Source organism: Chaetodon trifascialis, chromosome 11 (assembly GCF_039877785.1).
Source record: "Chaetodon trifascialis isolate fChaTrf1 chromosome 11, fChaTrf1.hap1, whole genome shotgun sequence".
Classification (NCBI taxonomy): Eukaryota; Metazoa; Chordata; class Actinopteri; order Chaetodontiformes; family Chaetodontidae; genus Chaetodon; species Chaetodon trifascialis.
The window spans coordinates 13485813-13512626 of record NC_092066.1 but is presented as its reverse complement, the minus strand read 5'-3'; the positions used below and the strand labels follow the sequence as shown (position 1 = coordinate 13512626).

The window sequence follows — 26814 nt, the reverse complement described above, 5'->3', positions numbered from 1 at the left end:
ATGGGACTGCGAGGATCTAAACTACCAGAGGCCCAAGTCCTCCTTCTGGGCCTGGACAACGCCGGAAAATCGACCCTCCTCTACAAGATGAAATACAACACGTGTGTCGGCACCGTGCCCACCGTGGGCTTCAACGTGGAAATGATGGAGACGAGAAAGAACAGGAGGAACATCGTCTTGACGATGTGGGATGTCGGTGGTCAGAGGAAAATGCGGGAGCACTGGAAGGGTTTCCACCAGGACGCAGCGACCGTTGTGTTTGTTGTGGACAGCTCGGACTCGAAGCGCATTGAGGAGGCACGAAGGGAGCTGGAGAGCACGCTGAGGAGCGAGCAGCTGCGCAGCAGTCCGGTGGTTGTGCTCGCCAACAAACAGGACGTGGACGGCGCTCTGACGGCCACCGAAATCCAGGACAAATTTAACCTGAGGAAGATGTGTTCAGATCGGGATTGGTTTGTCCAGCCTTGTTCCGCGTCGACGGGAGTTGGAATTCAAGAGGCCTTCAGACAAGTGGTCCACATGGCCAAACTCCCAGCAGACAATGGGACGATGAAAGACAATATCAAGGATAAAGTGCACTACCTCAAAGCCAGTCGCAGACATTAACTTTTATTTATATGAAATGTGTTATTTTCAAAGCACTGACATGATGTTTAATATTGAAATAAGTTTATTCTAAGTGTAAACTGCTTATAGGCTACACAATAAAAAAGTCGATTAAAGTATTAAAGTCGATAAATGTATGTATGTATGTATGTATGTATGTATGTATGTATGTATGTATGTATGTATGTATGTATGTATGTATGTATGTATGTATGTATGTATGCCCACATACAGTATCCGGGTTGGAGCTATACAGAGCCTGGCAAGCTACTTCAGAGTGAGTGACTTTATTAGTCTAGTTCTAATGATTCCATTATGGAAACCACGACAAACACAAGATACCATGAAGCTGATTACTGTGCATTAAAGTCAGTACTGAGCACCACAAATACACACCAAGTTAGTGTAGAAACGATTTTACGCATATCTTCTTTCAATTATTAACAGAATTTGATTATCTCACACAGCCATGGCCATTGAGCTTACAATAATGTCTTGGGCTCACAGAAGTATCAGGCTGATACAGGATCAGCGGGATAAGTAACGAAGTGCTGTCCTGATCCTCGGTCGTCAATATTAAAATCCTGGTGAATTAAAAGGCCAAAAAGACAAAGCAAGTGTCATGCTGGAGGATAATACACAGCAGCCAAACAGATTTTTCAGGACTTGAGGACTATACTTGATAAACATTAGCAAACAAACCGGGCCCTGTTAGGAAATGTAATCATACTTGAACACTCGCCGGCACTTTCCCTGGAACAAAGAGAGCAATGATGGACATCTGGCACAGAGGCGCACCACTTCAGGCTGCTGCAGAGAAAATATCAGGCAACGTCTTGGGCGGTTTGCTCTCTAAGTGTCTATAATAATGATACAAAACAGGCCAACAATCTCAAATGTCGATCTATTGTGCTATGTGGTCAAGCCCAAACATATCAAACCGACGTCCTCGTCATGTAGTTTGTCCGATGTTGGACTCGGGTCGTCCCCAGTTCCCATCCCTCACTGTTTCTTCGTATGTCGGTAGGCGCTTGCACTCCTCGTATGAGGGCAGCTGAGCAGCAGGAGCAGGATCCATGGAGCTGTCCGGTGCGCTGCTCTCCATGAGCGGTTCTTGCGATGTGGTGACAGCTGGGAGTCCGTTGTGTGGCGGGGTGAGCTGTCTGGATCTGGAGCACAACACTCGCTGGACAAAGTATCCCACAGCGAACAGAAGCAGCATAATAAGCACCCCGGAAAGTTTCCGGGTGACCATGGCGATGTTGTAGTAAGTCTTGTCCACGAATTGCTTGCAACAGGTGACGGCGGTGGTGTCGTTTCCCTGCGCGCAGCAGATCTGGTCATCCCGACAAATATCCTGTCCGCATTTTCGGATGGAATAAACAACCGTGCGAGCCAGAAAGCAGACAGCGAACACCGCCAGCGCACGGCATGTGTGGGAAAACATCGCCGTTGTGCTCAAAGGGGAGAAATGAACCGGTGAACCGATGGTGAATCTTGGGGAAACAGGGTGCAGGCGAGGCTATTCACTCGTGGATGGTGTGCGCTGAAAGATGCGCTGGATGAAACGCTGACGCAGAGCCATCATCAGCGCACCGCATGCCCAGAGGACATCCACAAATTCTGACGAAAAGAAGCGAAACAGACCGTTAAAGCAGCACAACGAGTCCACATATCCAATCATTGAATAGGCAGGACTCAGAAATCGCTAAAGTACAACTGAGGCTGGACGCAGACAGCCGAATGTGTCCCTGCAACATATCAATATGCTAACAAGCTTGACATTAACGTCAAAGTGTACTTCAGTCTGATTTATTATGCACTTAGCTGGTGTATTGATGCCGCGCAGCAAATCGTAAACAAAGTCTTACAAAACAGCAGCTTATTCATTTGACATAAGAGTAAACAGGCGCCCGGGAAATCGATCGGTCGTGTCGGAAGCCCTGAGAAATGACCAATGATTAATCGTGGAAGGGGACATGAAAACGAGCCTCCTGCAGAAACCATCGCTCCAGGACTGTGGACAGCGCCCAACACGCCCACTGAGGGTAGAACAATGAGGGGCGCTGTCCGAGGTGCTGACACTACTCAACCCAAATAACTCAGATGTAGCTGGCAGGGGCGCAGAGAATTTCCATTTGCAATATTAACACTGGTGTAAATTAAGGGTTCAGGTCAGGGCTTGCCTTGAAAGGCTGCGAAGGTTTGATCCACGTCCATTTAGGCTGACTGTGAGGCTGGAAGTGCGAAGCGCTGCTGCCAACAAGTTAGTTTTGCTTAAAGTGTGAATGAAAGGCTTGGGGAGACCGTAACAGCAGCAGCGGCGGTGGTGCTTTCTTTACTCAAAATAACCAGCAATAAGCAACTTTTATGGAATTATTCTGATAAAAATTCAACTTATAACTGAGTTAAGTGACCAAAAATATTAGGAAAAATGACCATTTTTAAAATAAGCCATTACTGCGTAGAGCTGTGTCTTATTTTACACGATGTGGCAGACAGACACATTTTCTATTGCGTCATATACCCTCACAATGATTAATCAATAATGTGACTACAAGATAAGTAGGCTGTGGGTGGTAATGGAAGGAAGTGCTCCCTAACAGCCTGTCTGCTTTTTTCCACAGTACAAAATAGCTGGTGCTATGTTCAACGAATTCTTACAGTCGATGTTGAAAGGATGCATTGTTTGTGTGTTTGCGTTAAAATACACAAAACACACGTTGCAATTTCTTTTGACATTCATTTCTGCTTCTGCTAATGATTCTGAGTGCTTAAAACCCGATTGCTGAGTAGATTGTTTGCTAAAGACATATCCAGTTCTTGGCAAAGAATTGCCAGATGTTGGATTTTTTAAAGACCAGATGATGCTCATGTGTTTTGCATGGGATAAATGCAACAACAACAACATCAACAACAACAACAACAATAACACAAAAAGCATGTTAAATGTAAAATATTTATTGGAAAAAAACGTGTGTCATTTAAACAGAAAAACGCAAGAGCTGTAACAAAGTAAATGGGAATTTTAAAGCAAATGGGGAGTAAAGTTCACAGGAAAAATTTCTCTGCATTCACAGGAGCTGTCAGTTGTGTCCAAAATGTGAGTTTGTCCTGTACATGCCAGAAATGAACGCGGTGTGTGTTTTTTGTTTTCTTTTTTTTTTGGAATTCTCAACAGCCTCCATTGTGCTATTCGGAGTCTCAGGTGGTCCTGTTCTTTGGTGAAAGTGGTGTTTTGGAATCTGTTGGCCTTGCTTCTGCATTGCCGAATGATAGGACAGTAATGGGTCCCAGCTGGACGGTTTGCTCTGGAAAACAAATCGCATGAAGACTCGTTCAAGAATGCAAAAGAGTCTCTTACAGCTGCACTAAAGTATATGAATAAACATGTGTATTCAAATACGATTAAGGAATACGGTAAAGCGTAAAACAAATCACATCTCCATTTAGTCTGCATTAAGGATCAGTACATCAGTACATAAGATATTTCAGTGTTGGTGCTTCAGAAAGCAGCCTTTAAATTTGCTAGCATGTATAACACATGCCCACAAAATCAGTGTAGTTTGTACATAGATTGTAAGCATTCGGAAGATGCCTTTCTCACTTGCTTTGTACTCTGCTCCCCTCTTCATCCACTGCTGATGTTTGTTGTGCTGGCTCTGGTGCACTCCCGGATGAACACGGTAATAACTGGCTGGGGATTGTTCCGGTCTGTTCTGGACTGAACTCTCCTGCGGCATCTTGGAGGGCCACGCTTTGGTGGCAATGGTAGTTTGAGGGGGCTCTGTGGACAGAGGCTGCTCCACCTGATGGGAGATACCGCAGCTTCTACATGCCTCGTCGTCCCCGTCGACTGACCTCCATCTGGATGAGGAGGCAGTTCTCAGGATTAGTGAGATCATTTCACCTCATGGCGTGTTTTATAGAGGGGATAAAATTGTCAGATGACATTCAAGAGGTACAGCTTCATTTCCTGATAATGCAGGCACACTCTAGGGAGAACCGGTCATGCAGATTGTAAAATTACTCAATTATTACAATACCTGTCCTTAATTAAAGAGCAGGCTCTGTTCTGAGCGCTGACTGCTAACGTGACTGGAACAGCCTTCACGTAGCAGGTTATGTAGACCTGTGGGAGAGAGGAAACACGATCAAGCTCTTCTTTCAGGTCTCATGTGTATTGGAGAGAATATGTAACTAATGCAAGTCTTACACTGACATACTCTTTGAACAATAAGCCTTGAACAGACAGGAAAATGAACCAACCTGGTTGCTGGGCACCTGGTAGAACCTGAAGGCATCGAGTTGAAACCTCAGCTTGTGCTCCTCAACTCTTGGTAGGAAATGGGAGCTGGAGTTTGTCAGGTAGGCGTCAGCAAGACATCTGTTAGGGCAGCAAAGGTAAACAAATGTTGGGAATGTAGTTACTTAAAGTTAAAAGAAAAAAAGTCACAAACACTGCAATAAAAGTAACTGGCAATCTTCATTTTATAGTTGCAGGACGGCGCACGTTGGAGCTCACCCGTAATGGTCGATGAAGTTGTATCTTAATGTTGCTTCTGCATCAGGAGTTGCCGTGGCCACACAGTGGTCAACATAGACTTGCAGGGGCATGTGGTTACCAGTGACAGCAGAAACTTCGAGATGAATGGGGTCACCAAGGAAGTAGGAATGCGATCCCCTCTGAAACTGCCAATCGTCTGTGAAGACGAGATTTAAACGGAAAATCCAAACATTCAAGAAACACTCTTGACAGGGAGGTAGCATCATGCTGCTCTGAAGATACATGGAAGCAGAAAACAATGCTGTGTGGATCAGTTTAATACCAGTCATGAGCAGCAGGTTAAAGTCTATCTGGTCCTCTGCTGAGGCTATGGAGACATACGGAACCCAGGTGGGATGCAGGGAAATGCTATCCACAGCATACCTCCTGGAAAAGAGACAGCCGGTTACAGCGGTGTTTCAGGATTGAATTCTTTGCCTTCAAGTAGCGGATTACACACAAAACTGAGTTAAAACATACAGGACTTACTTTTCATAATGACATTCAACTGGAATAGCTGATCCATCCAATCTAAGCAAACCATCAGATGAAGGCTCAGGTGCGTAGACCAGAACATTAGAATAGATAATCTTCTCTGCTGTCGACTGAAAGGAACAATGTGAGTCTTTCGGAATATGTAATTCCAAAAAATAATAGAAGACAAGCCTTTCAGCCTAAACCCAGTCACTGAGCGCCTGACACTGAGTGCAAACTCCCCCAAAACAGCTGAATAATAACGGATGAATTTGTACAACCTGACACCTCATAAATCAACATGATGCTTACAGAGAGTTTAGTTCCACAGTCCATCAGGTGGACCTGGATGGTGTATTCCGTCTCTCCTGAGGAGACTGCTCCGCATGCACTCCCCTCAGTCAGTGAATCTGAGCCCAGGCGCAGATGCCTGCCGTCCACCTGCAGGCCTCTATCAAACATATCCGCCTGCACCACAACCTCCATCGAGTCCGGGTGACAGTTGACCACGACAGGCCGAGGCCGCGCTCTAAGCTCCGGGCTGTGCTGCTGTTTGACCGCAGCCAGTGGAGGCTGGATGTTAACATGAGTCCTGCTTGGGATGTGGGCGTTTGTTGCGCTGGAGCCTCGGCCGTACACTAACCGGCTTTCTGCGAGTGTGTGAATTGAGATGAAGACAATAATCCACCAAAGAGAGGTTCTCTTCAGGCCGTGGTCCATTCTTGACCTCGAGCGGGTTTGGAAGGAGGGGCGGTGTCCTACAGCCTTTGAACATATCACCGCAGCTGTGAGTGATCTGCCGTGACGCACCTGTGCGCAGGGTGTGACTGATTATAATCCCGTTTCACTCAGCGTGTCTCTTCAGTGTTAAGTGAAATGTGTCAGCATGGAAGTGTTTAGCATTTTTAGTCCATGTAATTAACAAGTGCCATTAGATAACAACTTTATATACACGCTTTTTTTTTTAGTGCGACCCATGAGCTAAAATACATTAATTGCTATAAGCTAAATATTCCACTAGGTGGCACTACAATTATAAAAATGAGTCCAGTTTGTCAGCAGCGAAAGCATTTCATCTCTACGGTTTGAATGAACGGAAATGGGTTAAATTAAGCCGTTTCTTAGATTAGTAGCGTTTGCTCGTTAATAATGTGTTCTTGGTTTAGAATTACATGTGTTTTTTCTTTCCTCTCTGGTTTGTCCTGAGCCATAGGCAGCGACGCCGCTTAGCAGTCATTCAATCATTAAAATGACATCGGTTTAATTTAATCAAAGAAAATGCAATTTGGTAGGGAGGATGTATTGACAAGATTTGTATTTTAACTGTGAAATTAAAACGACATAATCCAGGAAAGGACCAGATGTACAATAAACGAGCAGCACAGAGCGTAAACAGACTTTCCCCCTGGGTTTTGCCTCTCAGGCTACTACAGGCTGCCCCATCTTGACATATGGAGGTTGTTAGAGCAGTGTACAGCTGAGCTGAGCTAAGGGTCAGGTCTGTATTAATGAAACTAAACATGATTTTAAGAAAGAGAAGAAGTACTTTACTAATCCCTTTTCAAAGTAAATATTTGAGTAAGGCTGGTGCATTAATAATACTGCAGTTTGCACAACATTTCATTGTTCTTGTCATGCTACCTTTCTGTCATTTGTAAATGCAGGATATGGTATTAAATCCAAAATAGCGTTTTATTCCCCTTCTGATTTCATCATGTCTGCCTGCTTCTGAAACCAAATATATAGTACGGAGGTTTTTAAACTATGAGGCGTGCCTCCAGTTTTGTATTTTTATCAATATTTTTGTACAAAGTATTGATCATTTTAACAAACTTTTATGTTTGTGTGGTGGGCTTTGTCGTAGAGGGGCAGCCGTCTCTGAAGTGGTTTGTGCACAACCCACTATGATTCACTTCTTCAGTAAAACACATTTTCTGTGGTAAAAAGGTCACTCTCAACACCAGCAGCCACAAATCTCAGGCGTGCCATTTCCACTCATCACAGAAGGGATGCAAATGAAAACAAAAGCTATATTTCATTTTATAAGGCTTACTCGTACTTTGGATGCACAATGCCCAAACCCGGGCTGAACAAGTTAACACAAATCAATTAGTGGAATTATAAAAACACCACAGAGCTTTCAGTTGGTCATTCCCCTGTTAACTCTTTGCTATTTGTAAACTTATAGATAACTTCATTGTAGCTCCAGTGCAAATATTAGCTTAATTCAACCCTTTACCAGACACTGGATGTCTTTTTTTTAACTGACTTTCACATCCCTCTGTCTATCAAAAGACTTTTTACTGACATTATTATGGTCCCCTGATAGTAAGTAGACAATCAGCACTGGACTTTCCAAATGAGGTGTGAACAAACACTGTTGCATCCTGTTTATTCTCACATGGCTCATTGTTTACAGGAAAATACAGTCATGTTGATGGCTAAATATGGCTAAATATCCATCATGGTAAGGGAGTCACATTTTTAGGCTTTCAGGTCCATCATAAATAAGAACCTACTCATTGAAAGTAAATCCTTTTTTTTTTTTTTCTTCAGTAAATCACATATATTGTTGTTGTGGTGGCATTAGACGGATCAAAGAAGGAAAGTCCAATGACTGAATTTCAATATGCACTAGCTACGACTATGAGGTGTCACTGTGGATCCTCTTTATCAAGAAGGATATTAATCAAATCATCTCACAGTGAAAAAAGCGAATAAATGAATGATAAGTGAGCAGGATTGATGCAGGAAAACATTTATTTGTTGATTCTTACAAACAAAGGAATATAATATGAACATATCAAACAATAAATAATTGAAATAAATAGTCCAGAATAAAACAAATACCATTGATAAATAAATAGCACAATCTGTAAAAACACTTTGTAAAAAAAGTACTTTGACGCATCATTTTGATGTCAAATATAAGTTACATAACTACACAGACATGATAAATAAAAGCTATGGAGTGTTTTGATCACATTATTTCAACATAACATGAGCTGTTACTGTGGTTTATGTCATTTTCATGTAAAGTGGTTTCGCATGGCTTTCTAAAACTAGTGATGTGTTACAGCTCAGTGATTTATTTAGTGTGTTCACCAGAGTTCATGTAAGCAAGGGCTCTGTTGATTGTGATGGTGCGGATGTGGAAGCCCTTCAGCACTTTGCAGAGGCTCAGTCTCTCGTCGTAGGTGCTCGGACGGTCCACAGCCTTGAACAGACAGAGAGGATTTGTGAGTCACTTTGTACAATTAAACTATGACTGTTCTTCTAAATGGCAAACAGAATAGTTCTTTTAAGAAAAACGTTTTGACTGCTGTCTACAAGTTGGAAACATTTGAGGACATTGAAAAAGAATAGTGAATAATAAATAAACGAATGAGTAATAATGAATCTTAAATCATGATTATGCTGCACATGAAGCGATGTCTTACCTCCTCTGAAGCCATGTCTGTTGACCACGTGAAGCAGTTCTGTTGGGAGCGAATGATTCATTTTTAACACCTTTGACACTTCTCCCCTGTCTTTCATCAACAATTCGATACTGCACAAGATAAGAAGACTGCCAGTTGATTTTTAAGACTATAAACTAACTATACACCTCCATTTTCACCCCTTCACATACTTTTCACGTCCGTAATCAAGAGCCCCTCAAGAGACAGCAGGTGTTAATGGTAAGAGCATTGGTTCAAATGGTGTGTCGGTGTGTAAAGTGAGTTACCTGCATGAATTCTTTGAGGCTGATCAGGACAGATGGGCCGAGTAAACTGTCAGGATCCGGCTGAGCAGCTAGAAATGTATAGTAGTAATGCAGATCCTCCCCGATGTTTGCCACACATGACTCCTGAATGGAAAAAAGCAAAGATGGGTCATTGTTAAAGGTGCCGTTTTACCGGACTGCATTATTTTGAGATGTGCTTTTATTTTCACGCCTGAATATAATTCAGTCCAGTGCAACGCCGTCACTAGCTAAGATCTCAGTGCTAAAACATGACATGACAACACAAACTGAGCATTATAAGCATCATAAAAGTGAAGTGCGTGGCAAAACAGTTGCATTGGGTTGCATTAAATTGTACAGGTGTAGGGTTAGCTGATGGTTGTTTCTTCCTATGAGTGCATTTCTAAAGCCAAATGATTTGATTTTCAAAACAAAATAGAAAATAAAACAATAAAAAAGGCGTTCTTCATGTACAAGATGTTCAACCTACCTGATCAAATTCTGACTGAACGCTTCCTGAGCAAGTTGATTCCTGTGGAGAAAACACAGCTTTAATAACACAGGGCCACAGCTGCTACTTCAAGGCCTCAGCACATTAAATAGAGTTGTATGGGCTGTAACGCGTTGGGATACAGGACTGTTAGCTTGTTTGTTTGCCATGTCCCTACCTATGGAAAATGTGAGCTTTCATTATTTACCTTTGGTGCGCACACAGACGGTGTGTTAGTGTCCATGTTCAGCTCCACCATCTGCTTTGCGCAGTCGATGCCGCTGAACAGGTTTTTCTGAGCACATGGAAAAAGAATTTTTTAAACTCTAAATTAAAGAGAGGTCAAAGACAACAGAGTAGAAGCTTTGTTTGGTGTTTCAGGCCCACCTGTGTTAGCGTATGAGTGATGTTCTGTAGAAGCATTTGTGCGTCGAAAAGACAGGAGTCTGTCACTGGTCCTTTACTCATCACTGGCACAGACTGGCCGGCCTGCCACAGGGAGCAGGTGAGCGCCAGGAACAGCAGTGCAGGAGAGAAGCCTGATGGAAAAAGAAGTAAACCTTGAGTTTCGAACACTTTGCTGCACAAAGAAAATAGAGTTCAGTCAGTATACTCACAGAGCTTAACGAGTGCCATCTTGGATAAGACTGTAGATTGAGATTCTTTGGTGTAACTGACTGAACTCAGACATGCTTAAGGGTTTTATACCCATCCTGATGCAGGGATTTCCCTCAGGCTACAGCAGTGTGGTGATGCTGCTTAACTGCAAAGTGAAAGTGCACAGTCAAGGTTGTGTTTAATTTTTTCCCCTACAACACTAAATGCTTTGGTGAAACTGGAATTAACCCATACACTAATGAGTAATGTGTCTTGGCCCTGGTTACTGTACATTGTTGACATTTCCAAAGAGGGCATAGTGAAAGCATTATGTTATATGCTATTTTAACTTGCTATTAACTAGCTTGTCCAATATCTGTCATATCCAGCGCTGAAATAATGACCAAAAAAAGCACATTTAATCTTATTCAAGTGGCAGAGAGAGAAAAACATACCAGTTGACAACAATATATAATACAATCTGATAGAAGTTAAATATCTCTTTTTATTAGATAATGAGGAATCAATATATATTTAGGAAAAATCCTTAGCAATATGATTTATTTAATATCATATTGAATGATTTGTTAAAGATTTGTTGTTTGACTTTAACAGGTGTATTTTACATCAATGTCACCTCTGCTTTTCAAAATAATCTCAGAATAATCAGCCGCTGAGGTGGAAATGTATGATTTTATTACTATTATTTACTGATTCTTGTAGTTCTGTTTGACGTTTGTATACAGTGTACACTTCAATTAGAGTAATTCTCTTTTTCTTTGCTTAGTTACATTTTAACATAACAATAATAACGATAAGTTACTTCAGATTAAGTGAGTATTTTATTTTTGTCCCCACCGTCAGAGTTGTTCCCCTCTCGCTTGTGGAAATCCACAGATCTCTGTTACATAAGTGTCAGCACCAGTGTGAACGTGTGAATGAGTGAATGAGCAGAGAAACTCGACTGTGACCTTTAATGCAGCTCTGAATAAGAGCAGACTCATTTTCCCAACCGGCACTTGAAATAATCTTAATGTGTGTGTGTGTGTGTGTGTGTGTGTGTGTGTGTGTGTGTTTTGTATCATTTGTTTTTACAGTAAATAACATCAGATTTCACAGCGTTAGTCTGGATACGACATGCAAATGAGCTCACATGAAAAACAGCCAAAAAAATTCACACACTTGAAACATTTATTACTGGAGTTTATCCTTTTTCTTTTTTACAATCATTATACAGTACATTTATCAATGAAGCATACAATAAAAAAAGAAAGCTGAACTTTGTGTGTGATGACATTCTTAAAAAGGTGAGAGTGAAAACACTTAAACACAGCCAGACAACAGGACACGTCCTTCATCCTTTTAATAAAGTCTCTCTTAACATTTACACACAGTTTGTCCATAAATCCTCTGAACAGATAAAATAGATATATGTTTAGGCTGTGATTTATTAATATGTTTGTTTTACATCATATTTACCCTTTTTTTTTTTTTAGAATTAGTAAATTGGGCATAACAAAAAGGACTTTACATACTTTTATTTAGGGCTGTTCATGTCAACATGCCACTACTTTTGTATTTTCTATCCCTGTTATTAACCAATCTTATCATTTTGTCCATCAAAATGCTCTAAATACATCTTTAAAGCAGGTGGAAACTGTAGCAGCTGTTGAGTTACATCCAATTTTTGCATCTAAATGATCCTTTAAAGGACCTCAGTGAAGCTGCTGCAGCATTTCTAAGCTAAGCTGCAAATCAGCACGGTGTTAATCATTTTCTGTTGCAGCGGTACAGATAGTGCACATTCAAAAGTGAATCCAGTGTTAAACAGCGGCGACAGAGTGCTCTTAGTGAAAGAAACGATAAATAGGTGAACAGAACATGTCTGCAGATGAACTGATCGGTCCTCTTGATTTCCATCTTTCTGTGGCCCCTGCAGGTCGTCATCCTTTCTGATACAAGGGAGAAACAAGGCATGCGGGCGCTCTCGCCAACCCTGTATTAATATACATGAGTGCACCGTGCAAAATCATGAAGAGGTAAATCAGGGATAGGGGTGGAATTAAGCTGAGAGGATTTCCCTAATTCTGTGAAGTATGGCGTGATGACAGGCCTGCACAAACTCAGCTGTGTCCATAAGCAGTGATGACTCAGCTTCCTTTAAATGTGGGGTCCTCTGTCCTTAGACAACGCCCTGTGGTGCGATACATTACGAGTGTGTCTGTGTGTTGATATTACAGTATATGGTGTATTAATTTCTCCAGTCAGCACGGATGGAGTTTCATTAGTAACACTGGTGACAGTCCATGGAGTGGGAGGTAAGATGGCGTGCAGATGGACACACGTGAGGGCGGGGTCTTTTATTTAGAGATGGCTTTCTCTGCCTGGTGCCGCTGATGAGTGTGAGCGTGCCTGTCGACAAGAAGACAAGACGTGCATAAGAGCGAGCTCGGGACAGACAGTACATGTCATAGGCGCTTGCCTGTGAGCCTTATTATATTTAGAATTTTGGCTTTCGGCAAAAAGGCACAAATCGGTGCTTAAAAAGTCACCAGAATGCAGGAAATGAAAAGGTTGATGCTCAAAATTTCAGTCTACTCACCTTTGATCACATTTGCAGTAAAAATAGAGAATTTGACAGGAACTGCAGATCGAAACATAAAGAGAGAAGAGAGCGAAAGGGGAAATTCACCTGGTGAGGTCCTCTATGTCCACCAGCATGGCGTCCTGCTCCACATGCAGCTCATCCCTCAACAGCAGCAACTGCACCAGCTCCTCATTTAGACCTGTGTTAGATTTAGGATGAGAGGATTTAGGATCTGTCAGTTTTTTAAGGTTGATTGCTTGTTAATCTTTGATATCTCTAATATGACGTTTGATGGGTTTATCAAGTACTCGGCTTGTGTCATATATGTGTGTTTGTGTGTATGTGTGATCCACTCACTCTGAATCTGTGAGTGTAAGTCATTTGTGATGACTTGCAGCTGCCCTAGACTCATGTCCCTCATGTCCCCTCGCCTCAGACTCCTCTTCATCAAGCCCTCGCTGATGTGGGGCAGATGGGGAAGCTGCATGTGTAAACGCACACGGACAGGAAATTACTGCATGTCAAAATGTGTTCAAAGGCTCAGAATGTGAAAAAAGACTAAAACTTTATTGGAATTAATCAGTACTGATCAGTCGGCTGGATGAATGTCTGTCTGGGTTCGCAAATGTCCTTATCCTTCAGCAGTGGGACAAATTTGCTGCTCTATTGTTTATTAGATTCAAGGATTTTCTCTTGGTCTCTCTTTCTCTCTCTTTTTCACACACACACATCAGCTCCCACTCTGTGACTGCTAATGTTTTTCAAAAATAAAACATAGAGGGCATCCTAACCCAGCTGTGCATGCTAACCCTGGACACACACACACACACACACACACACACACACACACACACACACACACACACACACACACACACACACACACACACACACTGTTCAGGCTGTGTAAGTCCCTTATGTATATTTGTATATATTTGCATTGTGCTGTTTACTGTCAGACGAGACAGCAAGTTAATAGTTAGTTACGCTCTTTCCCCTTTTCGCCCTTCACATGTGATGAAGTACAGATATTTCATTGTCCTGGATCATCTCCTAAAATGCATTTTGCACGGAAGAAGGAGAGAAAGTCCACACACAACCACAAATACCCTGATCTCTGTTTTTCTCTCACTGACTAACCAAGTCAGCCACAGGCGAACGTCTGTGCAGCTGGATTTGCCTCTCCACCTCCACCTGCATGCGGGCCATGGGTCGAGCCAGAGCCAGCGCCACCCGGGCCTCCTCCTGCAGCCTCCGCTGCACCCGCCAGAACCCGCCGCAGTCATCTAACGGGTCTGAGTCCTCCTCCGCTGTGTCTCGGTCCGATAATGATGAGCTCTGCTTACTCTAGAGAGGAAGTGGATTGAATAATATCATGATGTAGCAGCCACGTGGTTCTCACTCACAGTTATCATAAAGAGGAATGAGAGCTGTGGGACGAGACAGAAACACATGCACGTCTAAGCTGTGCATACCACAGGCGACAGCGGTGTGTCCAGACTGGTCTCCGTCCTGCTGTCCTCAGCATCGCTGTCTTTGTCACTGCTGCTGTCATTAACAAAACACACCTGCAGGTTCACCCCACTCTGCAGTCTGTGAGGAGAAACACAAAGAGTGTTGACCTGTGGTCAGAGACACCGAGCATGTCTCTCAGTTAGAATGAAACCCATGGAGTGAAGAGGGGAAATACTGATTGATTGTACTCATTGTTTACACACAAAAAACAAAACACAGTGTGAATGAGAGCAGTCACAACACGTCTGACAGGAAAAATACACTAAAAAACTGCGTGCAAGTAGTTTTTTCTAAAACCTTGCATTGACTTGGAAATGATCTTATCTCTAACCAAAGTCTGGACTTGAGGTAAGTGATTTCCCAGCGCAGGACATGTATGAGTTTTATGAACAATGTGATTGGACTGAAGGTGTGAGGAATTATGAGAGACTGCCATGTCAATTAATCTTTTCATACTGAATTCTTAAGCAACTTTCAAATCCACTATTTAGTCCACTGAATAATGCCTGTTGCCTGCCTTCAATCGCCTCTACCATCGCTCTGATCTCTCTCAGCTGACTCAACCATCATTTGTGCTGGCATTATATGAGGGGAAATCACAAGGCAGGTGCTGTCAATTTAAGTTGATTTAAGATTTATGGATCACAGGTGTGTGAGGGGTTCTTAGCACCTGTTTTTTTGTGGTCAACATTTTTTCTGAATTGAGTATAGGCACACTGTCGGAAATGATCTTCAGGTACAAATCTAAATACATTCCTATATTCACTCCCCACAATTTTTGAATTTTATGGTCAACAGTTACTTATGGCTCATGTTTCACGCCCACATGCTTTTGGCCATGAAGTCACTGTGTGTGACCTCATCAAGTAGGAACAAAAGCCGTTGAAAGTCTTCAATGAAAGGACTAAAGCCACAAACTTAACATCAGGCCCTCTGCAGAAGTCACAAACCTCAGCCTTTCCATGAGCTCAAAACACCATTCATTCAGTTCCACATCACGATACTCTGAGTGAAAGAACCTAACAACCCAAAGTAACCTCCACCTACACTCCGATGAGAACAAAATCAAACGCAAGATCTCACAAACTGGACAGGATGGTGGTGGAATTTCCACTACAACCCAAACTCCAGAGGGTGCTCCTTTTCCTCCACTGGAGGTCACATGACACTACGAGCACTAATCACAGCTGCAGACTGATATCAGGCAGTACTTCTCTTTTCAGGCACAGGCGGACCACAGACAAAACAGCACTTCCTCAAACTGTAGGCAGCAGCATCAAAAAGCTAAATTGCCACAAAGACACTTAAGGTCAAAGCTGCCATGAAAAAAAAAAGGTCTTTGGTTAACCACCTTCTATCTGATGTAATGCAACTCTTTCCACTACGTGTGTGTGCATCCACAACCGCAATTACAAACATGAAATATCAATTTCACGGGGAAATTATATCCTTCCTTTCTTTTAGTTTCTTTTCATATGTCAAATCTGCTGTATATCAAATTCAACCTGTGATCACTATGGAGTAAAAAAATCTCATGAAACTTTACTTGTTTTGCACTTGCAAATAAGTTAATGCCTTTCACAGTGTTGCACAGGTGATTAACAAACTAATAAGGAAGGAAAAATAATAAGTCTCGTGTTTTAAGGCAGAAATATTATGTCAAAAAGGGGTAAAATTATATAATAAATAATAGAGAAAGAACTTGGACATATGTCTTGACAAATGTTGAAATCTGTTCATATTTCATGCTTTTTGTAGCCGCTGGTGGCGCAATTTTCAATGGGAAACGTCTTCGACGTCACACACACCATCTAAACTATATCCCACTGTGAGAATGTTTGTCACATGAAGTTGGAGATCGCTAAGTTTCTGTTTCAGCAACTTATCACGTAACGGAGGTTAACCACTGTGCCACCTCCTCTGTGCCAACTCTTTCCATACTCGAGTGTCTTTGTTCTGCTGCTGATAGTAAAACCTGGTTATTGTTTGGTCGAATGTCATTTCCCTGGGACTGACTGTAAAAAGGTGTGGCTTTCTGGAAAACCTTTCATTTTCTATCTGCATGTGTGTGTCGTTCATGTGAATCACTCATTCTCTTCCTGTCTATTGCCAACATATTTACCCAACCTGTGTTATTGCACTATGCTGCACTTCCTGCTACATGACTCACTGTCTCTGAATGGATATCCACAAAGGACCCGTTGCCATTTACTGCCATTTGCTTGACACCTACAAGCCAACAAGCCAGTCCAATCATTTTGATTTGTGTGTTTGTAGCTTATAGGTCTTAGTTAGTAGGTAAAGTGAGCTGCTGAATGGACAGAGCTCAAACTGTTCAGATGAGAAATTCATCACTTTGCTGTGCTGTGAAAACCATGTATCTCCCGAAGCTTTACACACAGCCCTGTTTTCAGATCCCCAAAAATGCCAAATCCCATGCGTTTCAAATATATCATCTAGTAAAGGTTCATGAAATCCTTCACATTATTTGAAAACTCACCAAATTTGGAGATGCGTGGTATGCATTGGACAGTGAAATCTCTACACACAAGACTGTGCGTGTGCCACATACATGCGTGAATATACTTTATAAGGAGGTTCCTCAAAGGCAACACATAAAGTCTACAAACCTTTATATTCAGGTTTTAACAGTGGTGATATGTAACTAAGTACATTCACTCAAGCACTGTACTAATATACAACTTTGAGGTACTTGTACTGTACTTTACTTGAATATTTTCTTCTCATGCCACTTTCTACTTCTACACCACCACAATTCAGAGGAAAATATTGTACTTACTACTACAAATTGGCATTTTTGAACACAAAAATGTACACGTAGAGCTGAATTGACATGATTTGTCACTATATTCTAATATCTAACAAACCAAACAATCAGTCGATTAACAGAAAAATAGTCAGCAGATGAATACATAATGAAAATAACTATTAATTATAACAAAATTGTTCAAAATGAGCTCCATCTCAACCAACTACAACAGTAAAAATGTGTTTTCATATCAGAGCACGAGCTTTCTAATGATAGGATATATAATAGAATAGCAGCCACAGGGGACAGTCTTCTGCATTAAGCACTTTCAGTTTTGTTACTTTACATCCATTTTCCTGAAAATACTTACATACCTTCAGGACTTGTAACTCTAATCCAGTACTTTTACGGTATAGTGTTAGTACTTTTGCTTAAGGATGCAAACATTTCCTCCAGCACTGGGCTTTAAATAGATTAAAATGTTTTCTGTGAATCAATAATTAGTTGAATCTAGGGCGTATCTCTGCTGTTTCTCTGTCATCCATCCAAAAATAAACTCTGGGAGAACATCTAAAGATGTAAAGTGTCAGCTGTCGGAGGCTAAAAAATATTGGTGCTGGCCTTCAAAAGGCTACTCTGATCAAACCGTAACACACACACCACACACACACACACACACACACACACACACACACACACACACACACACACACACACACACACACACACACACACACTCAATCCAAACCCACCGGGAGGATGGGCCGTTCTTGCTGCAGCTGGTGTAGATGACTGGCTCGTCGTCATAGAAACTACCAAGGGCAAGTTTCTGCCTGATGGACTCTCTCTCATTCCTCTGGGCCTGCCAGAGAAAAGAGAAAAAACACATGAATATAAAGAATATTCATAAAAGTGCTGCTGCTGCTGCAGCTCCGTGTCCATGATGTTCCATCTCTGCTTGATTGATCAAGTGCATGGGAAGAAATATTAAGGTGCGTGGTTAAAGCTATAAATATTGTGCCGAATGATAATGCTGTCTGAGGAGAGAAGGATGAAAGATAAACAGAGGAAAGAGGAGCTAAGGAGGAGGGACCAATATGGATTTGTGTAGGGAGAGGTGGATGGGAGGAAAGCAGCAAAGTCATGCTATCCAATTTTCTGCCTTTCACACATTAATATAATCCAGCCGTGGGCTCACACATGACACTGTATCATTATGATTACATAAATACGTTAACAACACCATCAAAGCTCAGCCAGCACATAAATAAAAATCTGTTCTTTGGCCTTTTCTTCCTCTCTACCAATAATAGGTACACACATCACTCCTTACATAACACTCCTCCTCTCATTTCCTGTTCTGTCTCTAAATCATCAGCTAACCCAAAAATATCAGGTTTAAATGGCTGATGTAAAATTTTACAGCCCACCATACACATACAGAATATCCTGTTCCTCCTGTTACACAGATGCTTCAACCCTGAATCCAAAACAGTCTGGACGGTGTGTAAAATGTCCTTGGGCCCATGTAGTAACATCCTTTATACAATCATGTGTTCATAAAAGTGGTGAACCTCGCTCCATCCTTGCTTGTGAGCGACTGAGCCTTTCCAGGATGCCCCTTTCATACCCAATCATGATACTGTCACCTGTTTACCTGTGGAATGTTCCAAACAGGTGTTTTTGGAGCATTCCACAACTTTCCCAGTCTGCTCATATCCCAACTTGTTTGAAATGTATTGCTGCATCAAAATAAGAATAAGCATATATTTACAAAAATCATTGAAGTGGAAGAGGTAAAACATCTGCAGATATGAGGTAGTCAGAGATCCTAAACACGCAGATCAGATGAACTGGGTATTGCGATGAATTTGCTAGTATGAACACATTTATCTGTCTTTGTGCTAGATCTGTTACAGACCGACAACCTGCTGACAAACAGGATGAGCCTCGCCACTCACCCAAAGCATCCTGGGAAAAACTGTTATAGGAAATGGATGGCTGAGTTAATCTGGCAGCTTCTATCCTCATTAACAACATCCAGATAGCACCATGCTTCAACATGGAGGGGAAGCATACAGGCCCAACCTAAAGAAAGAGACATATCCAGACTGTTCTTAATTATTTGTCCATTTATCATTAAATCTTTCTCTGTCTACACTGACGTATATATCACTTCTCCTCTTGCAGCAATCAGCCAACGTTCAAGGTCTTTGGTAATCACTTGCATACCATAATTGCTGTAAGCCATCAGTAACAGTCGTCATTTGCTCATTTGTCCGCTCACAGTCCATCATCAACACAGCAGCCATTATCCACAGTGAAATGGTTCAAATACCACGTCATTCTGCTCTCTGTCTGGCAACTTCATGCGTGTGGCTCATCCCTCTTTGCAGACATTTTCTCTCCTGCCCTCTCAGTTATTTCCTTTCGACCAGAAATGTTTGACTTTCGTGCTCGGCATCGAGAAGTTCCACTGTCCTCATTCATTGTTGTCCCCATTCCTCCTCCTCTTCTTCAGTTCATGTCCTACCCTGAATCATTTATCATTTTCACTTTATCTCAGTTTCCACTCTGTAGCTGCCTTTAGAGCTCATTTGTTTTTGTCAAATACAAACATATTTAGGTCATTTGAGCCGCATTGTTTGAATATTTCTTGAAGTCTCACAGCTTCTGTCTTAAAATACTGCACTGAACTACAGAAAACACAGTGTTTAATGACATGATTTTGCATTCTGGCACCATGGGGACTGTATTTGTATATCATGGGATTGTGCCTACACGTTCTAAGGCTGCCTTTGCGTGTGTGACCCTGTGACACACGACCATTGAATAACACTTCCAAAATTGGAGATGTTTCTCTCATGTGTCAGCGCTCTCTCTCTAAATAACCTCAAAACTGGCTCAAACAGCAACACCCTCTCCTCTTTTTTTGTGACGCATCATTAGATGAAGCTGTGATGTAAGAGCATAAATCACAGTTGATCACCTTGACTCGCCCAACCAACGCTCTGCCTCCTGCTCATCCTCTTCAGACAGTCGTCCTGACTGTTTACACACACACACAAATTCACAGACAACCTATCTCACCCTCCCAGAAGAAAGTATGAGGTATAGCAAAAGCACCTCTTGGTCACTGTAAATGATGTAGAACGAGTTCATTCATGAGAAACTGAACAATGCGTGTTATAGGATGACACACGTTACATGAGAGGAAATGATTTCAAATTGTACTGAGCAGATGAGGAAACACAGAGGTAAACTGGTAAAGATCACAGATGAACACACCCACATCACCTCACAGTCACACATCCATTATGGCTGATTCGTCTACAGCAGCTCACCCATGATGGATACCTATCATGTATACCTATAAATATTGCACTGCACATGCTACACCCTGAGAATCATCAACACATACAAATAGAAATCCACACACCTGGTAAACGCGTTTCTCCTGGTGCACCATCCTTCAGCGCATCGTACTAGAACAGCCGCCCTGCCTTCTCTACACTGCAGTGAAGCTAGACCCAGGAGACCCTCTCATATACTGCAGCTCCGTGCAGGAGAGCGAGGGAGGGAGGAGAGAGCAGTGAGGGGAGCGGGGGAGGCAGCAGAGAGGGGGAGGGGGGGGGGGTGTGGGAGCAAGAGAGGAAAGAGTGGGAAGTGACGGAAGCAGAGGAGGAGAGAGAGAAATGGAGGAGGCAGGGGAGAGACAGAGCCACTGCTCTCCTGATCTGTTATCTGTTCCTCCATCTTCCTCACTTGCTTTTTCTCTCCTCTACATTTTTATGTGAATGAAAGAAAAGGGGCAAATAGCAGCTGCTAGCAATCTGATAAGAGGAGACAGACCTTATAGGTTTATAGAAATAAGGGCATGTGATTGGTTGCATGGCAAGTTGAGCAATACAGTGGGCTGAAAGGCCAGGCTAAAGTCTGATAAATGAGACTGCAACACTGGAAAACAGAACCATTAAAGAGGCCACCGCTGATCAATAACAGCTCCTCTTATAAGTGTCAGCATTTCTGAGCAGCACTGACACGGACTCTGTATCTGCTCGCTAGCCCAAAGCAGAGCGGTGAATTTTTAATTGCACATTCTCTGTTTTGTTTTGCCTCCTAAAGGAATCTCCTCCAGCCTCATTCCACATCACAGCTTCAAGCGTGATGAGCCGTAAGAGAGACAAGGAAGCACAGGCAGCACGTGCCCACGCGCACATCGAGAAACACAAATACACACAAAAGTGCGTACACAGACCCACAGTGCTGTGTCACAGTGCAGCAGTGGGCTGATTAAACAACATAACGTTTTTGCGTCATCAACCATCATGAGCGCCAGGGGCCAAATTTCCTCAGATTTCCTTTTGGCCTTTTTTTCCATTTCACACGTTGTATCTACATATATAAAAACTAGATATGAGTAGCCTGAGAATGCAAATGCTGTTTCGTGCAAATTTTTTCATGTTATCAGCTTTTGATTAATTTCATTTCTGACTTGAGTTCTTATTTTTCTGTTACTCTGAGAGGTGTTGTTTGCAGGAGCCTAGATTTGTGCTGAATCCCTTTCGTGTCCTGTCTCACTCTGTTTTCTTGTGGTTAAGAGATGCCAAGGAATTTGTCAGAACAAATGGACTCAGAGGGAGGAACTCAGTGCTTGTGTGGCCCAGACAGAAAGAGAGAAAAACAGTCACTCACAGAGATGCTGGACAGTCTGGTTCGCCCTCCACTGTAACAGTCCTCAGCCTGTGGTGCAAAGATGTCCTGGAGCTCCTCAGCCCAGCTGCGACTGTTCACCATGCAGCCTCTTCCTCCTCTCTGGTGCTGTATGGCACAGTTGCCATCATCTCCACAGTCCTCCCACCAGTGGCCTGTTGTGGCCTTTCTCATGCATATCTCTCCCTCCTCTTCCTCATCCATGTCCACATCAAAGTCCTCCATAAAGACAAACCGTGTGGAGTGGGTGGAGTAAATGTCAGGGTTGGGGGAGGGACTAAGTGCCCTGGCTGAGAATATGGCCACAGATGGACTGAAGATATTCAGAGATGAGACATGGAGCTCTGGCTGAAGTCAACCGTGCCAGTATTTTAATTTTCATGGTACCTTAATGTTTCCTATGACCACACAGATAAAACAAATCTAATTGCAGAATGGGCTTAAACAGGAATTTATAGCTTTATTCTTTAACTAACATTTCTCATTGTTCCTATTATTTGATCTTTCAATCTCTGATTGTATGTCTTGGTCTTTTTCATTTAGTCTGTATGAACACGTCACAAAATACGAATGTATATCATGCTCTTCCATCCTGAATTCTAATCAATGCTAAAATACAAAGTCAAATTATACATAGCACATGCTGCACATATGACTTACCATCATTGTAGAGTGCAAATCGCTCTTTAAGATGAGTTAAATAAAAATTCAAAAGCAGAAATTATAACAAAACAGAGAGAAGCACAATTTTGCATAAAAGGATGACCGCTTCGCCCATGCTGAACTCTATGATGACCGTTAAAGGATGGAGCTTCAGATTTCTTGCTCCTCTGCAGAATTGCTCTTATTCCTCTGCTCAGTGCTCCATAATTCCAGGCGGCTAACATTCAAGAAATGTACTAAATTAAAAGGAAAAAACACAGGCACGCATCCTTGCTTTGAAAGACCAGCAGTACACGTCTCTCCCTTGTCACGTGTGGCTTAGTTTCAGTGATGTGTGTAGATTTGTGTGTGTGTGTGTCTCTCGTCACAGGGTGCCCAGAGGAGAGAGCACCATGTGGAAGTATATAGGAACAGACAGAATGGGGTGTGTGTGCACTGTATGAGTGTGTGTATATAGGAGTAAGGGGGGAAAAAAACTAGACAGCGACATTAAGAGTATTTAGAAAAAGCAAAGATCTGTGAAGGTTGACAAATTTATGGCTATTTTTGTTAATGCAACCTTTTCCATTTTTTTTTCTGCAGCGCTATCTCACATTCATAGTTGCTCCCATCTCCAGGCTCTCAGTACAACCAGTCTCCCTTTGGCAGCTTCACTGGAGCAGTAAGAGATGAGCCCCTGGTGCGTAAGCAGTACCTGGGTGAAAGATCATTTCTCATTTTAATCAGATGTCAAAACTTCTGAAAGAAAAATAAAGCACAGAATGAGGCAGCCATAAGTGTTGAATTAGGATTGTGTGTTTTGCCACTTAAGTAAACTGAAATTTGTCAAATAGCCAGTACATTTTACCAGCATGACACTATCCTTAGACCCTCAATTTGTATAAGGACCCCCAACCCAATACCAATAAAAACACAACAGGAGTGATCTGAACCACTGAAGCAACACCAATCTACTTCAGGTGCACTACATTCTATGACTTCATTATGCAACAATGAGGGAAGCAAAACAGCAAATACATTTCTAAGATGACAGTCATTATGCAATTTCACATTTCATAGCAGAACAGTCAGTGTTTGTGTGCCTTATTGTAAACCTTATTGTGGCAACAGACCAATTGAGAATCATGAAAAGGACCATTTGCAGAATTGAGCCAATACCATGTGATCCATTGTTCAGGGTCTCTTCTGTTACAGTTAACCTCAATTTAAACTGTTCCTAAAGGCAGCGTTGGTGTAAACACTTGTGAGGTTATTCCCTTGGCAAATAAGGCCATTGCTGTAAATAACCAGCAGTGTTTCAATTTCCCCTATTGGTGGACTTGGATTTGTAACCATTGAGCTCTTTGCCAAGGATGTAAGATTCAGAGTAATCCTCAAACCAGTTTCCTGCACCTGCAATGTATGCAGGACTTACCATACATGAGTAACTTGTCAACTGCTGCTTAGAAAAGAAATTTCAGAAGCTACTGGACATGAATCAGCTTTGATTTACTAAATTTACTTTGACACACAATTAAAGTTATAGAAATGCCTGGACCATGGCAAGAGGTTTTAGCACCATGGAACAAGACAACTCTGAGTAACAAATGAAGTATGAATGAGGCAAAGTTCTAAGTAAAACAAGTTTATTGAATGTCAAGTATCACAGGACACCAGCACCTGAAAGAAAGCAAGAGACTGTTATGGCTGAGAAACTTCATGCTTACCAAGCTTACCAACAAGCAATGCTTACCATCTGGACTCAATCATATTTAGGGTGCAGATTTTTCCAGTCAAGCAGAGGATTGTTTTGGCCTGCTGAGTGGGGAAACCAGGGTACAGGTTGCCAGTAGTGGAAGCCTGGATGTAGGGGTGGGTGTCCTCGAGGCTGGGGTCCAGATTTGTATGAAGCTTGAGGCATGTATTTCTGGTCATCTGGGAGTTTGCCAGCCTTGTTGTATTTATATGAAACATATGGAACAAAGGGGAGCTGGTAGTAAGGAACATACGGACTGAATGGGCCTGGATAGTTGTTACTGCTGGGCTTTGCTGGAGTGGGCAATGCATTTGTTGCTTGAGTGGTTGGAGAAATAGTTGTGGGTGGAGCAGCTGTCGTGGGAGGAGCAGCCGTCGTAGGAGGAGCAGCCGTCGTAGGAGGAGCAGCCGTAGTGAGAGGAGCTGCTGTCGTGGGAGGAGCAGCCGTCGTAGGAGGAGCGGCCGTCTGGCTTGAGTCAGTTGGTTGCGCAGTGGAAGCTGGGTCCTCTGGTTTAGTAGTGGTCACTGGGGGCTGAGTAGTTTGCACTGGTACAGTAGGAATTTGTGGGAATGGAGGGTTTCCATAGAAATGCTGAACAAGTGGGTAGTAGTAAATGTCAGAACCATCAGGTTTCCCAGGCATTGGATGCCCTGCTGGGGGATAGTAAGGATAAGGAAAATATGGTGGGTAATAGGGGTTTAGTGGTCTTTGAGGAGTCTTCGTGGTTGATGCTGAGGCTGTTGTGGTCATCATCTTGGCTGTAGTCATCACTTCAGTAGCCATTTCAGTAGTCATTCCAGTAGTGGCAGGTCCAGTGGTAGTGACAGGTGGTGGTGCAGTCGTCACTGGTACATTTGGAAGAGGGTAGTAATAGGGGTAATACGGGTAATAAGGGTAGTATGGATAGTACGGATATGCAGGAAGGTTCATCTGGGGGGGTTTTTCGGTTGATGGCTTTGTAGTCATGGTGGTTGTGTCAGGCTTAGTAGTAGTTGTAGCAGCACCAGGGGCCGGTGTCATCATATACATGTAATAGTAGTAATACAAATAGCGATAATATTGACTCTGAAGATCATAGATGGACATGGGCTGGCTTGTGTGACGCTTGTGACGATTCAGGCTCCAGGGCCCGTGAGGTAAAGGACGTTTCCAGGGCTGCGGAGCAGGCTTGGGGGTAGCTGAAGCAGGACTCGTCCACATGGGGCAGGTGAATTTAACTGGAGTATCCAGCCAACTCATTGGTAACACATAGTTTCCATCCTGAAAAGAGTATTCAAGAAGCTGAGATCATCTTTAATCTGGAGTTCAACCTTTGCAAAGTTATCTTAAGGTTGTTTTACCATGCTCATCCAGACCAATTCATGTTTTCCTTTGGAGAGCTACATTTAAACAGACTTTTGCCACCATTTAAAGCTCTTAACCAGTTAATCCAGTTAAAAGTAAAAGACATACCTCCTGTATCACATTGCAGCCATCATAAGGAACAACCAAGATGAGGCCCAGTGCGTTTTGCTTCATTGAGTAGCTACAAGTTTCAGGGACCTGAGTTAAAGGCAGGGGACGTGCATTGCCTGAGAGGGGGAGAAACACCATTAGTCTATGCCACCTGTCATGTGCTTGCAGCTTTAACATAAACTGACATTATACAAGCCTGGCTGTGTAACAGTACCCATGTCTAGTTGTAGGTCAGCAGCTCTGGGTCCCATGGCTTTCAGCTTCATTGTGTTTTCACCACAGTGCAGAGAAAGATTCAGGCGTTTCCATGCTGCTTCATTAGCCATGGCGCCTTCCAGCTGTGACGTCTGCTCCAAAATCCCTTTAGAGTAACAAGTCCACATGTAAAATTAATCCTGACTATTTCCCTTAGTTTTCGTTACCATGCTGTCTATGCATGCAATACATCAATTTAGAACTACACACCAAAATCTCACCTGTGCCATCTGATCGATCCAAGTCCGGATGCAGCAGTTGATCATTTCCTGTGGCAGCACCAGAAGCAGACCCTGACTGGGAATCAAACTCTTTCCCATTGAAGAGAATGCTTCCTGCCCTCACTTTCATCACTGCGGCCTCACTACCTGCCTTATCCTGCTCCACTTCTTTGCTCAGCAATCGCAAGCTAAAACAAGTTACACTCTGGGCCAAAAAGCACAGGACTAATGTGACTGCTACAGTTTGACTTGAGTGGCGTCCCCCTCCAGTTTCACCTGCCATACTGGAGACGGACATCCAGCTGCACAGATGGAGAGCACTTTAATACAAAGCAGAGCAAAAGAATCACAGCTTTTAATGTGGGGCATGTACTGACGCTAGGCAATCAACCAGTCAGATGCAACTTCAGCTACAGCTTGCACCTGTGCTCTTTTAGCTTGCAACAGGTGGGCTCGTTAA

The 26814-nt window shown here is 42.7% G+C and overlaps 4 protein-coding genes across 7 annotated transcripts; 1 reads left to right on the top strand and 3 right to left on the bottom strand.

Annotated features, from left to right (window-relative positions):
* Window positions 1-606, top strand: arl14 (ADP-ribosylation factor-like 14). Its single transcript, XM_070974798.1, has one exon. It carries the CDS (start codon window positions 1-3, stop codon window positions 604-606), a length of 606 nt encoding a protein of 201 aa, XP_070830899.1.
* Window positions 607-3548: 2942 nt separating this feature from the next.
* On the bottom strand, window positions 3549-6346 carry LOC139339216 (zona pellucida sperm-binding protein 3-like). Its single transcript, XM_070974722.1, has 8 exons — window positions 5939-6346; window positions 5642-5757; window positions 5436-5539; window positions 5132-5309; window positions 4876-4993; window positions 4653-4738; window positions 4214-4473; window positions 3549-3917 (listed from the first exon to the last, which is right to left on the bottom strand). The coding sequence occupies exons 1-8, from the start codon at window positions 6344-6346 to the stop codon at window positions 3811-3813; spliced, it is 1377 nt and encodes a 458-aa protein (XP_070830823.1). The 3' UTR covers window positions 3549-3810.
* A 2024-nt stretch (window positions 6347-8370) lies between these two features.
* On the bottom strand, window positions 8371-11455 carry LOC139338652 (interleukin-12 subunit alpha-like). The gene is made up of 7 exons (XM_070973868.1): window positions 10461-11455; window positions 10231-10382; window positions 10052-10138; window positions 9844-9885; window positions 9354-9476; window positions 9067-9105; window positions 8371-8843 (listed from the first exon to the last, which is right to left on the bottom strand). Exons 1-7 carry the CDS (start codon window positions 10477-10479, stop codon window positions 8715-8717), a joined length of 591 nt encoding a protein of 196 aa, XP_070829969.1. The 5' UTR covers window positions 10480-11455; the 3' UTR covers window positions 8371-8714.
* Window positions 11456-11626: 171 nt separating this feature from the next.
* On the bottom strand, window positions 11627-23004 carry LOC139338650 (schwannomin-interacting protein 1-like). 4 transcript variants are annotated; one of them, XM_070973864.1, is made up of 8 exons: window positions 22686-23004; window positions 22008-22423; window positions 18065-18174; window positions 14503-14620; window positions 14168-14374; window positions 13385-13508; window positions 13133-13226; window positions 11627-12852 (listed from the first exon to the last, which is right to left on the bottom strand). In XM_070973864.1, exons 2-8 carry the CDS (start codon window positions 22248-22250, stop codon window positions 12801-12803), a joined length of 948 nt encoding a protein of 315 aa, XP_070829965.1. In that variant the 5' UTR covers window positions 22251-22423; window positions 22686-23004; the 3' UTR covers window positions 11627-12800. The 4 variants fall into 4 exon arrangements, with proteins under 4 accessions (XP_070829965.1, XP_070829967.1, XP_070829966.1 ...); XM_070973866.1 differs by having other exon boundaries at window positions 22008-22244; XM_070973865.1 differs by having other exon boundaries at window positions 22008-22338; window positions 22686-23003.
* Window positions 23005-26814: the final 3810 nt, after the last annotated feature.